This window comes from Pseudorca crassidens, chromosome 9 (assembly GCF_039906515.1).
Source record: "Pseudorca crassidens isolate mPseCra1 chromosome 9, mPseCra1.hap1, whole genome shotgun sequence".
Classification (NCBI taxonomy): Eukaryota; Metazoa; Chordata; class Mammalia; order Artiodactyla; family Delphinidae; genus Pseudorca; species Pseudorca crassidens.
Window position 1 is genome coordinate 37470642 of NC_090304.1, and position 14442 is coordinate 37485083.

At 50.9% G+C, this 14442-nt stretch overlaps 1 protein-coding gene across 2 annotated transcripts in view; it reads left to right on the plus strand.

Annotated features, from left to right (window-relative positions):
* PTPN5 (protein tyrosine phosphatase non-receptor type 5) overlaps positions 1–14442 on the plus strand; it is a 55112-nt gene that overhangs the window by 21857 nt on the left and 18813 nt on the right. For both annotated transcript variants that reach the window (XM_067749660.1, XM_067749661.1), the window contains one exon: positions 303–383. In XM_067749660.1, the coding sequence (XP_067605761.1) occupies positions 359–383 (25 nt within the window). In that variant the 5' untranslated portion in view covers positions 303–358. The remainder of the gene's footprint in view (positions 1–302; positions 384–14442) is intronic.

Sequence of the window (14442 nt, forward strand, 5' to 3'; positions counted from 1 at the left end):
GATGAAGTTTGTAAAGTGCTTTGAACGTAGTAAGCCCTCCTTCTGTGGCAGAGATGATGGTGCTGATGGTGGTTTTAGAGATGTTGCTGGTGGTTATTCCACCTGGAAGACACCTGTAAAATTCTGCTTCTGCCTCTGCAGCTTGACCCCTCTGTAGGTTGGTCTTTTCCTCTGGTCCCCCTGATGGGGCAGGGTTATTCCAAGGGACACAGTGCAAGAAAGAAAGGCTTTTTCTCTTTGCTCAGGGTTTTGTCTTGATCCCAGCTCAACAGCCTCATCTCACATTTTTCATTCTGCTGCAGGAGTGAGAGAGAGAGAGAACCATACTGCTGATGACTCCGAGGGAGGGGCCCTGGACATGTGCTGCAGCGAGAGGCTGCCGGGTGAGTCTTCCCAGCACCAGGTCCCCCCAAGCTGCAAATGGAGGAAGAGAGCTCCGGATGGCACTGGGGCTGGAGGAAAGCCTGGGTGGCTGTGAATTTGCTTTAGAGGAGTGACTCAGCTGGTCTGTAGGTCTTCGTTTCAATGAGGATTTGTTTCTCTAATCCCTGATGTCTTTCTGACCTGTTATCATTTGGAGCTGCTGTAGACTCATCTGGAGGGAAGAAGAGGCAGCTGAGGGTGTGCGGGGAGGGTGGAGAGAAGGGTGAAGAGCTGGGGAGTCCAGGCTTGATCAGGACATGACCACTGGCCTGTGGTGTGCTGGGCAGATTTCGAAAGGTAAGATTAGGAAACACAGACTGACCGTGGCATGAGCCAAGGGTGGGGTGGACGAAGTGGAGAAAATCCCTGACAGCCCTGAGGAGAAGCCTGGCTGTGAATGTCAGATTGTGCTGCTTGAGTCTGGTTGACCACACTTGAACCACGGGCCATTGCTCTCGCCACAGAAACATTACCAAGGCACTCCTGCCCATGGAGAAGCAGCACGTCCAGTTGTAGACCAAATACCCAAGTCATGATTAACAGCCTTGGGAGGAATGAATGAAGGAAGGTGGGGGAAACTTTTTTGTGTTTTTTCCTTTTATAAAAGTTTTTATTGTTTTTTTTTCCTCCTTATAACAAATATCTATTGTAGAAACATTAGAAAATAAAGACAAGAGAAAAAGAAAAATCACCATAATCCTGTAACACTACACATATTCTCACATCTCCCTTTCCAAACCTTTTTGTTAAGAAATAACCAATTCTGAATTCTAATTTTGAACTCTCAAACCTGTAGCTTGTCAGAAACCTCAGGATTGGCAAGGAACCTTAGAGTGTCGAGTCTTCAGTGACCCTCTTTAAGACAGACATGGAAAACAGCTCGGTGTGACTCTAAAGCCATGACTCTTTAAAATAAGTGGTTGTTTTTTCACCCCATGAGCAGTTGCCCCAGCTATGGATGAAGTTCCTCCAGCCTCCCACTGAGCATTGAGCCCTTCAGTATAATTCTCACCTTATCCAGTAGGGGGTGCCATTGCTCAAAACACTTAGGACGGCCTGTTGAGATGGGCTAGGATGGATGCCATTGCACCAGTGTCGCTGTGGGACCCAAAACAGCTAGCTTGAGGACTAGACTTCTCCAAAGGGACGTAAGAGCTGTCTGCAAACATCTGAAAGGCTGTCTTGTGAAGGGGACGGCATATTCATTCTGTATGTGTCTTATGAAGAGGGCATAAATCCAATACATAGAAATTTAAAAGAGGCCTGTTGGCCCACGGGATGCAGAACTTTCTTTCTGACTCTAAAAATAGTCCAGTCATTGAACTTGATAATGCAGGAGAAAATGAGTGTTCCATCACTGGAGGTATTCAAGTATTGTCTGGATAGACACTGGAGAGGAAATTTCCACAGTGGGTGGGAGGTCGAGGTGACAGCGCAAGTCCCTTTCAGCTATTAAACAGTTCTGTGATTCAGATATGAGTCATAGAATTCAGAGATGATTCTACAACCAGGGATGGCCCCAGTGGCTAGAAAAAATCCACAGAAAATAGGACACCGTGTATAGGAATCCAGAGTAGCATGGTGTGGAGGAAAGAGCATGGGGTCTGGTCTTGGAGTCTGGCTGTTCTGCACACAGGCTGTGTGTTTATGGACAAGTCATGTAACCCGCTGGTCCTGCAGTCCTTTATTTGCAAATGGAAACAGCAACAGTATGAACATTTATCCTCACAAGGAAAATAAATGTAATCACACAAGCATTCATTCAACAAATGCTTATTGAGCATGTACTATGTGTCAGGTACTGTACTAGGTGCTAGGGATATAGTGGTGAGTATGACAGACGAGGTCCCTGCCCTGCTTTGAGCTGCTTCTGGAAAATGGGATGAAGCCACCGCAGAGAGGCTACAGTAATAAGCGTGATTTGTTTAATTCCAACCTTCTCTCCCATTCCTCCCCAAAAGCCAACAACCAGAATAGAATCAAAGAGGATTATTGGTCATCTCCGCTGGACCTGGCACATGGCCTACCTTGTGCCAGGCACTGTGCTAAATGCTTTCACATGTATGCAAAGGTGCAGTAGCACCAGCAGGTTATCTGAGAATTCAGCTCATTTCTGACACTGTCTCCCAGGAGATAGCATCAGATTCCACAGGTAAAGGGCTCAATCCCACAAGTCTGCCCTCTACTTCAGACGCCAGTTGCAAGCCCAGGTTGTTACCTGCAGTTCTGACTGACTGGCTATATATCAGAGGTTCCCACAACCCTCTCCTCAGGTTCAATTAATGTGCTAGAAAGGCTCACAAAACTCAGAGAAACATTTTAGTCACTAGATTACCAGTTTATTTTAAAAGGCTGTTAAAGGATATAGATGACCATCCAGCTGGAAGAGATGCGTAGGGCAAGGCAAGGGGCGCGGAGCCCCCGTACCCTCTCCCAGCACCACTCTCCCCACCTCTCCATGCGCTCACCCGGAAGCTCTCCAGGTCCCGTCCTTTGGGATGTTTCTGGAGGCTTTATTACATAAACATCGTGGATTAAATCATTGGCCATTGGCGAATGATTCAACCCCCAGCCCCTCTCCCTGGAGGTCGGGTCTGGGACTGGAGAGTTCCAGTGCTCTAATCACATGGTTGGTTCTCCTGGCAACCAGCCCCCACCCTTGGGTGGGATCCAAAAGTCACCTTCCCTGAAGCATTTTCAGGAACTAAGGACAAGAGACCAAATATGATCCCACTGCTCTAGTAGCTCAGGAAATTCCAAAGACTTTGGGAGCTGTGAGTTAGGAACTGTGGCTGAAGACCAAATATATATGAGAAATATATATTTTGGTCATCTGAATGACGAATTATATATTTCTGATAAATCATAATATCACAACCTATATCTCATGCAATCCTCTCTGCTACCCTAGGAAGTTGGTATTATTTGCTATCACCGTCTCATAGAAGAAAGGACCAAGGTTCAGGGAGGTTGGAGGGTCTGTCCGGGTTCATCCAGTGTTCAGTAGAGTAGGAGTCCCTCCAGGCAGTTTCCTTCCAGAGCCCAGGCTCCTGGCCGCTACCCCATTCTGCCTTCCTTGTCGCCATTGAGCCATTCTGATCTTCTGGCACCCTGTGGACTGAGGCAGGAAGAACTAAGGTATGTCTGTCCCCAGGGAGGAGTTTGGAGGAGTTGGGCGATGTCACTGTGCCTGTCCCTATCTGTGTCCTTCCTCTGGAAAGCCCACCTGCCAGGGGCCAGGGAAGTTATATGCCCTTCTAGGCACCCATGACGCCGTCTTCATATGATACTGAAATAACTTTTTGTCTGTTTCCTCCATGGGACCGTGAGCTCTTTGAAGGCAACTACCTCTCTATTCCATCCTCCATGGCAACGTTCATTCACTCATTTCTTCATCCATTTACTCATTATTCACTGACCACTTCCATGTGTTGGGCACTCTGTAAGCATTGGAGTTTCAACAATGAAGCAACCTGAGAAAATTTCCCACCCTTACAGGACAGTATTGTGCCCTAGTTAAGAGCAGGCATCCTGGACCCAGGCGTAGCTCCACCATTCACCGTTGGGGTGATCCTGGGCAAGCTACTTAACCTCTCTGCCTTCCATTTACAAAATGGCAAGAATAACATTCACTACCATGTACGGTTGTTGGAGGATTAAATGGAGCTCAGAACAATGCCTGGAATGTGGCAAATGACATAGGCATTTGCTATTAAGGGAAAGATAGGCAATAAATAAGTAAAATATATAGTATAGCAGATGGTGATGAGTGCTGTGGAGAAAATTAAAGCCAAAAAGGGGGAGGTGGGAAAGGACCGGGACTGGGTGGCCGGGGGCGGGGGGATGGTTGGCATTGTAAATAGGGTGGTCCTGGAACCTGGTAAGGAGTAGACTTCCACAGTGTTCGTCAGCCAAAACCACCAACCTAAGCTGCACCTTGGACATAAAAGGAGATGGAGGCATACAGGCCCAGAGACCTGGGGCGTTGGGCCTTTAGAATGAGCCCATGGACACTGCAAGCAGTTGCATAATGATGATGTAAAAATACAGCCCTCGAGTAATCTCTCCCCCTCCCAGCTGTCTTCCCCACTGGGCGAGACTAAGAGGCAAGGCAGAGTGAGGACCAGCCGTGCCTGGGTGACTCACTCATCCCCACAGGAGCTGCCAGGCGGGGGGCGACATGGCCAACACTCCCGGGGCCGCGGTCACCCAGACCCTAGCCAGCGTCATCCAGTCCTCCCAGACTGAGATTTCTGGGTGAAAACATCCTCAGGCATCGCCGACACCTGCAGGCAGCCCACAGCTGCCCCCGGGGCAGGCACGCTCACTCGCACCCCCGGAGGCGTTCCACACAGGCGCACACACACTCATGTCTGCTGTCACTTGTCACAGCCTCGTGCTCACGTATGCATGTGCACATACCCACACGCAGTCCCCTGGGCACGTGCAGCTCCCGCACCTATGAGTCTTCTTCCTCTTGCACACCCAGGACCTCTTAACTCCATCACCCTGTCATCCACCCCTTTCCGCTAGAGATGCTTCTTAGAGATGGACACGCTTGTTCTCTGTTTCCTCTTTAGGTCTCATTCTTTCCTGCAACGACGCCCCCTTCTCCTGCACATGCAGATAAGCAGGCACATTCCTGCCCTCCCTCACTGCACGCAGTTCCTGGGTACTGTGGTGGGCACCGGTGTATCTCCAGGTCCGTGCACGGGCATACACAGGTTTCTCCTCTCGCGTGCGCACGCGCTTTTTCACGTGCTCACCCTCCTTTGCTCTTGCACTCCCCCTCACTTGCTCACTTCCTCCCTCATTTTCTTGCTCACAGTCACCCAAACACATTTAAACATTCAAACTTCACACTCTCTCCCCTTCTGTGTGTAGGTGTTCACATTTGCGAGAATGCAGGCAACCCTGCTGATGCTGGGACCTCTGCTCCTGCCCGAACAGCACCAGTGCAGGCCTAGCCTGGGACCAGCAGCTTCCTCAGGGATACAGGGCAGGGGAAGGAGGTGAATAAGGCGACAGTAGGTGCTGGTGATGGCATGACGTCACCACGTTGCTCACAGCGTCTCCAGTGGGCAGGTTCATGAGCAGGCCTGCTCCTAATGTTTGCAGGGACCGAGGTCAGACTGCCGTTGGGGCCCCTCATGGGGCACCACCCCCTGCTCAGTCCTGCACTGGAAGGGCCCTCGTCTGAATGCATGGGGGCACGTCAGTCTGTGCGTGCAAGTATGGTTCACACTCCACCCTGCTAGCTGACACTTGGCCACCCCTCAGACCTAAATATACCCCCGGGGAAGGCCACGTCCCTGCTCAGAAGCGTGTACGTGCATTCATGAAGCCTTCAGGCCATTCGGGCAGAGAGTTCTGGAGTCCTCGTAACCAGAGCATGGCCTGGAAAGCGGGGCGTGGGCACACCTCCTGGGCCCTGGGAGCCTTTTGCTCCATGAAGAGTGGCATGGCCAGAGGAGAGGGAGCCCAGGGGCCAGATCTAAGGACCACACTGCTTTGGGGAATAAGGTGCTCCCAAAGGCCTCCTACAGCCGGCAGCTGGTTGGAGCCATGGCAGTCCCCGCCACCCTGAGATTTAAGTGTGTTATGATCAGCTGGGTCTATGCAAGGCTGTGAGTAGCCACTGAAGGCCTGAGTAGGTCATTGCCCCTTTGGTAGGAACAGCTGACTTCTCCACACCTTAAGTCCTGGTGCTTTGAAGGCTACCCCCAGCCCAGCCCTAGGCTCTGTACCATCATGGATATCAGATGGACCCTCCTCTGAGGAGGTCAAAGTCTAGGTCTCAGCAAGAGACCACTGTCCATCCTGGGTGGTCTTTTATAAAGTAAAGGGAAGGCCTGTATTGAGGAAATCTTTGTTATCCTAATCACGCAGTGACTACCCCGGTCATCAGGGAGAGTCAGGCCGTAGCTTTCACAGCCATCCCACCATGACATGGATGAGGTCTTCGCCAGAAGCCAACAAGGGCTGATTGAAAAGGCAGCCTGACCCTGTTATTGATTTAGCAAGCGTTTATTGAACATCCGCTTTGTGCCCAGTGCTGTACCAGGTACTGATGATACAGTGAAGAGCAGGAGAGATCTGGTCCCTGCTCTCAGGAGGACAGGGTACCATGGAAGTGTGCAACCATAACATTACGTTATCTTGGGCGGGTTCGGCTGGGGGGGGGCAGTCAGGGAAGGCTTCCTGGAAGAAGTGGCCTTTAAACTGTGACCTAAAGGATGAGTAGGGTCCTGGCTCGTGTCTTGAGGAACCAGCTATCAAAGCATCTTAAGGAACAGGTTAACCTCAGAATGGGCCTTATCCCCCACCTGCTAATGCTTGTTCTCACAGAGCCCCCTGATCTGGTGCCTGGTACTGGTTCAAATGGTCTGGGACCAGGTGCAGGAGCCCAGATGGACAAACGTAGAAAAGACAGACTTGGAAACAGTATCATTACTGAGATGTCACTTGTGCCCATCAACGCTCAGCAGCTTAGGTGCTGTTGACTTTTAGTTCTTTAATCGATGGCTCTGTTTTCATTCGGGACTTTTAATGCATTTAGGTGTGTTTATGTGGCCAATGGTACTATGAATTGTCTTTGAGACTTTAGGATAGAAATTAAAGAAAGGCAAACAACACCATCCAGATGTGCTGAGAACCCTAATTTAAAGAGTAGTCCGTAACGATACCACTGTATTGAGAAGAAATGTACCAACCCAGGTACTCACTGATCAGCGATGGTAGCGGTTAACTGTCCTCAGACACCAGGACAGATATGGAGGCAGGAGCCCATCTAGCTGGGTCTTGGGGTCCTGGAGGGGCAGTGAGACCTGAGTTCCAATCTCAGCTCTGCTGCTGACCAGCAGCTTGATCTCAGGTAAATAGTCTGACCACTTTGAGCTCCAAATTCTTCACTGCAAAATGAGGGTGATAAGATCTTCACAAACATTTTGGGAGGTTTAAATAAGCTGATGTGTGTGAAATGCTTATTACGCAGTGCTCCATAAATGGTAGCTAATAATGATGGTGATGATTTTGCCAGGATGTGGAGTATAAACAACAATCAAAAACACCTGTGCACGTTCCCAGGCATCAAGGGCCCAGGCATCCAGTCCCAGGCCAGACCTTCAGATGTGGAGTGGGTGATACGGGTCTGTGGCTCTTTCATGACTCCCCACCACATGCCACCACAGACACATAGGGGAGTGTTGTTTACTTGCAAAGTCAGGTGGGAAGAGGAGCCAGACTTGCTGGAGAGGCCAGTCATCCATTTTCCTGTATAGAAACAGTGCTGACGTTCCTGGGAGTGGCCTGGATGTATGATGAAACTACAAAGAGTCTTTGCAACTGGAAGAAAGAGGCCATCTGCTTCAGTCCTGTGCCTCCACCCAGGTTGATGTCAAGCCCTTTCAGACAAATGGGCATCACTGTATAACTAAGATATGCAGTGACAGATGCTGTCACCTTTCTCCTTGACTTGGCCCGGGGACTAAATACCCCAACTCCCAGGAACTTCTTTATACCTTAAAAACAAACAAACAAAAACAACAACCTCTTTCCTTCCATTTAAGCTCATTTCTTCTTTTCAAGTCTCAGGATGTGCTTTGTTTATCTGTTGCTGCCTAACTGTCTCAAAACTTACTCACTTAAAACAACCACCATTTTATTTGTTTATGATTCAGAGGGTCATGAGGGGTTCAGCTGGGGGGTTCTTCTGTTCCCTATGGCTTCAACTGAGGTCACTCACTCAGCTGTATTCACCTGGTGCTGGGCTGGAATAGAAGGTCCAAGAAAGCTTTTCTTACATGTCTGGCACCTTGGTGTGAATACCAGGAAAGGGGGATCACTAGGGCCCCCTGGAGGCTGTCTACCATACTGCTTAAGAGTTGAATCCTTGCAATTCAAAAAGGCATATTCTCAGGATATGCCTGTACAGTTGTCCCTCCGTATCTGCAGGGGGTTAACTGCAGGATTCCCCACGGATACTAAAATCCACCCATGCTCAAGTCGCATATGTGAAATGGCATGGTACAGTTGGCCCTCCATATCCACAGCTGTGGAACCCACAGATACAGAGAGCCAACTGTATACAGAATGGTGGGGGAAAAAATCCACCCACAGAGAGAGAAAAAAGTACTAGAAAATATATCTAAAGGAAACCAGTGCCTTTCTCAGTGTGGTAGGATCATGGATGACTTGGGGTTCATTTATGCTTTTATGGGTTTTTTTCCCCTCATATTTTCCAAAATCATTTTTAAAAGATTGGCCATCTGGGACTTCCCTGGCGATCTGGTGGTTAAGACCCCACACTTCCACTGCAGGGGTGTGGGTTCGATCCCTGGTCGGGGAACTAAGATCCTGCATGCTGCGCGGCGTGGCCAAAAAAACAAAAAAAAGATTGGCCACTGGAAAATATTTATTAATCCTCACCAGGCAAGAGTGGTAGCTGGGGATCATGGGGGCCCCCTGGGGTGAGTCACCTCCCTCCAGGTTGGGTTGCTCAGCAGGGCAGGCACAGAGTCGGGGGCTGACCCAACCCCAGGGATCTTAATGGGGGCTGGTTAAGCCTTTGGGGGCATCGGTGGAGACAGTCACCAAGGCATGGAATCCCTCCCCCCACCCCATAGAAAGCCAACGAAATGACTCACGTCATGTCATGTTGGTGAACCAGTTCAGAGAAGGGGAGACTCAGGGGTCCTTGACAGGCAGCTCTGTTTCACTAAGTCCATGAGTCCTTCAGTGGGTGTCCGTTCCCAGGGCAGGAGGAACAAGTTCTCACTCTGTAATTCTCCCAGTTCCAGGACACAGACGGGATGGAGGGTCCTCTGCTTTCGTTCATTCTTTCCCCATTGGACCTTGGCCCCCCCTCCAACTCAACTGGTTTTGTTTTTACCTGGGGGAGCAGGGGGTAGTGACTGGTGGTAGGTTCAGAGCTGTCAGTCATACTCCTCTGTGGCCCTGCTTTCTTCACGGGTCCCCGCAGTGCCCCTCTCTGGTTTCATTCACTGATTTTTTTCTCTTTTGTCTCCCACCGCCAGGTCCCCTCTCCCCACAGTTAGTGTGTTCTAACGTGTTTAAGGCGTATTTTGTGCGTTTCTGTGTGCTCTTGCAGAATGAGTGGCAATATGTCGTGTGTATATATTTTTAAAATTTGTGTCTGTTGTGTTCGGTCTCATTCTTTTCGCTCAGCCGTGTTTCTGAGGTCCTTCCATGGTGCCATGTGTCCTCTGATCCTTTGCTTCTAAGGGCTGCAGAGTATTCCCCAGTGTGTCCCTGGACACGGCCTACCAGCTTCCCCAAGTGGTGGGAATGTAGGTGCCCCGCTCCTCCCACCCCACCGCAGATAGCACAGGAGGGCGCTTCGGCTTACAGCTTATGTGTTTCCTAGGACTAGGTAAGAATTTTTTGGAGCAGAAGCACGCATTTCCAGAGTTTTCTACTTCCCAGATTGGTTCCAGCAGAGGATCTGGAACACAGAGAACCAGGAGGAAACGGTGTGGGTGGTAGCTGGGGAGATACGCAGGGGACAGAGCATGCTGGGCCTTTATTGATCGCCGTGGCAGGGATTTGGGCCTTTATTCTAAGAACAAGGGAAAGCCATTGGACGAAACTAAAGCAGGGGCTCAGATTCGTTTTTTTAAAAAAGGCAACTGTGGATCTTTAGCCTTAGAAGGGCCCTTAAAGACCCCCAGGCACACTCTGAATTTACAGAAGGCCTCTGAGGCCCATAAAGGCAGTGAGACGCCCAGGGTCACACAGCCCACTCCTCACAGAGCTAGAACTGCTACCCAGCCTCATGACACTGCCAGTGTTGTGAGCCTCCCCAGTTACTGAGGGCAACAACCCCTGGAGGGTTGGAATTTGTCAGCACATCTGTCCTGGGGGGTCTCGGTTGGCTCTTGCTCACCTCCTATCCCCTGGACTTTCCTAGACCTCTGAGAGCATTTACCAGGACCCACCAAGCAACCCCAAACCAGGACCCAGCCTTCTGCTGTCAGGGAGGGAGGCCTCAGACCTTCAGGTACCCACAGGCAGCCCCTGTGAAACATCCCATGCTGGCTTAACGAGTGAAAACTGAACCAGAGGGTTAAAGACATGTGTGCCAAGCCTGATTCTGGCTCTTACTCTCTGGACCTCAGTTTCCTCATCTGTAAAATGGGAGTGTGGAGCAAGAGGCTCTCCCAATTCTGTCCCTCCCTCCCCACATGTTTGGGCTTAAGTCTCAGGCACTAGGGACCTCTGGTACCCACTGCCCAGGGCCTCTCCGTTGGTTATTTTAGTTCTCACCGTGGGCTGGGGGGAGGGGGTAGCTGCACCCTCAGAGTTTCACTGACCCTTTTCACCCTTGTACTTCTGGGCCTCCGCTCCAGAGAGGCACAAAGAACTGAGGCTTTGTTTGCAGCAACAAAGCTGTTTGCAATTTCAGATAGAACCATTTTATTATATCCCATCCAAAGAGTACTTGAGTTGCCTTTTGTTTTGAAAGCTTGTTAGCATTTCAGATTTAATTAACTGAGAGAGCAAAGCTGCCCCACTTCCTCCACCCCCGGCCCATGCCCACTTCATCCACCGACCCCAGGTGCCAGTCGGCAGCCTCAAAGCCCTCGCCCACGTGGGGGCAGGGCACCCACTGTCCTCCTGAGGGGCTCACCTGGCAGATGAAAGGGACCCGGTCCTGTTGCCTGTCCCTCATGCTCCCCTCCCTCCCCTCTTCCCCCTCCTCTCTCAATTCTGCTGCTGTTTACTGAGCGTTCACCGTGCGCCAGGCACCAGGCTAAGCACTGGGCATTTTTTACCTTATGGCATCCTCAGACCCCAGCCAGCAAGGCTTAGTGGATCTGTTGTCCAGAGGAGAGATTGAGTCACTTCCCCAAGGTCACACAGGTGGTAAGTGGCACAGTCGGGCTTCAAAGCTAAGTCTGGGTGACTCCAGAGCTTTGGCTAGGAGTCCCCCCCAAGGAGCTTCCTCCCCAGAAACAAGGCACTTGTAGGGACAGCAAGAGCTGCAGTGCCGACTGGATAGGGCCGGGTCCTAGAGATCGTTCTTGTTACAGATGTACCTCCTTTTATTGCGCTTTGCTTGAGTGCGCTTCACAGATACTGCGGTTTTCACAAACTGAAGGTTTGTGGCAACCCTGCGTTGAGCAAGTCTGTCGGCACCATTTTTCCAATAGTGTTTTTTTAAATGCAGGTGTGTACATTGTTCTTTTAGACATAATGCTACTGCATACTTAATAGACTACAGTAGAGTACAGGCATAACTTTTGTATGGACTGGGAAACCGAAAAATTCGTGTGACTTGCTTTATTGCGGTGTTTGCTTTATTGCAGCGGCCTGGAACCAAACCAATAGTGTCTCTGAGGTACTTGGAAATCTGCCTCCCAAGAGCCTCCACACACTGGTCCCATTCTCAGCTCTTGACGTGCCCCCTTCCCTAGCACAGCCCCCTCAGGTGTCTGCAGACAGGCCCCCCGCCGCCTCCACTCCCCTCCATCCCCACAGTGAGGTAAGAGCAGTAATCCTATAAACAAGTGTCTGTGTCTAAGGGTGGGGTTTCAGACACAGTGATGGGCTGTGGAGCCCAGCACCATCTCCCACAGAGATGACGTTGTACTTGTGAACACATGGAGGGTCAGGAGTGTTGGAGATTTCTTCAAGATGCTGTGGTGTGGAGAGCTGATCACCTGAGCTAGTCTCATCTGGTGGGTTGGTTAACGGTATGGGCTCTGGCCGCAGGCTGCCCGGGTTCTAGTCTTAGCTTCTGCCTACTGTTAGCTGACTTGGCCAAGCGACTTAACGCCCGTGTGCCTCAGTTACTTCATCTGTAAGATGGGAGTAAGAGCAGTACCTTCTAGCATTGTTGTGAGGATTAAATGGGTTAAGATACGTGAAGCACTCAGTGAGCGCTCAGTACGTGTTAGCCCTCAGTGGTCCTGGCTCTACGTTTGGCTGACTGTTGACCTACAGCAAGCCACTTTCCCTCTCGGCCTCAGTTTCCCCATCTGAGAAACCAGCAAACTAGACCAGATGCCCCTCAAGGCTGGTCTGGCTCTGCCCATCAGTGGTTCTAGAAGCCCAGGCAGGGCTGAGTGTGATGTTCTGTTGGTCAGCGCCCCCATGGCTACGTGGGCATGGTGGGGAGGTCCCTCCTGGCCACGTTTGGGAAGAGAAGAAAAGCTGAATGGGACAAGAGCTCCCTCCTCATGTAAACAGAAGCGGGCCAGCCTTCCGGCTCCAGTTCCGCGGCTGGCAGCTCCGAGGATGAGTCACCAACAGGAACAGCCATGTTCTCGGGCTCGGGCGGCGCCGGCCCCGGGGCACACCATGGCTGCAGAGTTTAATGGTGGGATTTGGGTGCCAGGTGACGGGAGAGGGATCGTGGTGTTTCCACATGCCCAAGGTAAACCCTCAAGGCCACTTGCCTGCGCGCCTTACCCAGGGCCCCTAGAGCTCTGGCCCAGGATGCAGAGCGCCTGCCTTCCAGTGTTCCTTCCTTTCATAAGATACAGCCTTTGAGGAGCCGGGATCTGGCACAAAAGCTGCACCGCCACCCCCATGCAGCTGGTTAGGGTTCAAGGATCCCCAGACACAGGGACTCCCTCCCTCCCAGGTTCTCATCATCTCCCTGCCTTTGCTGCAGTGACCTCTCCTGAGAAGCAATTTGGCAAAGCGGAAAGACCACTTGGCGTCAGGAAGGCCTGGGTTTGCATCTGGGGTCTGCACGTACTTGGGCAAGCCACTGAACCTCGCTCAGCCCGATTTCCATGCCTGGAAAATCCCTTTCACCCCATGCAGGAAGCAGGCCCGAGAGGAGCCCAGTGTTCTGTCACTGTCAGCAAGGTGCTTCTGAGTCAGGGCTTCGTGCATGGCAAAGCAGCCACCTTGCTGTGAACTATTGAAAAGCCAGTCCTTGACACAAGCAGCCGCCTCTCACCAGCAAAACAGGGCTGATGATGCCAATGTCTACCTCACAGAGAAGCAAAAGGAACTGCGTGCGCACAAGCGCTTTGGGAGCTGCACAGAGCCTACCCAAGAGATCTGGCATTCTCATTCCGGAGCAAGACAGTGAGTGGAAGGGTGGGCAGGGTGAGGAGAAGGGCTGGCGTGATCTCTAGGAGCAGGACCTGGAGGACAAAGGACAAAGGAGCCCAGGACCTCTGTGGTCCATGAGGGCGGGCACTGTGTTGTTCCCTGCTGTATCCACAGAGCCTAGCCTGGTGCTTGGCAAAGTATTGATATATAATCGGTGCTCAATAAATGTGTCGGACTCACACATGAATGAGCAGAGACTAAAATCAGCCCAGTTCTCTACCTCCCCACCTCTACCACCTGATCACAGACCTCCGCTCCCCACCCCTGAGATCACGGGTTCTTAACCTGAGGTCCGTGGATCCCCTCCAGAATTACAGGCAGAATATAGTGTGTGTGAGAAGAAGTATCTTCCTGAGTAAAGAAATGTTAGATTTCTGCCCAGAAAAGCTTTTAAATAAACCCTGCTCTGAAAGGTAGGCATCTACCAGGCACTCAGTTGGACTCATCCAGCCTCCAGGGCTGCCAGATACCCTGTGGGTTTAAAAACAAAAAAACAGCTTCCACCCTTGTCTCTGAGAGGTGCATACAGGGCCCCGCCAGCCTGCAGGTTTTCTTCTGCCCCCTTAAGGTGCCAGGCTGTTAACCTGCCATCTTTCATATGCAAAAGTGATGTCAGGGGGCCTGTCTTCTGAGTGGCTGCTCTCTGGCTGGGTGGGTCTCACAGAGACTTGCACTCACTCTCAATCTCTCCCAGTCCCCCCACATGCCATTTAGGTGTGACAGGTGAAAGTTGGGGTCCTGAACCTGGGAATATTAAGCAGGCCTCATAATATCTGAACTCAGAACAGTGCCCTCTTTTTAAAGATATTTTTCCTCACTACAAATAAATATATGTATATGTATATACACATATATTTATCTCTATACGTATGTGCCTATTTACTTATTGGAGGAAATTTAGAATATATAAACAGGGACTTCTCTGGTGGT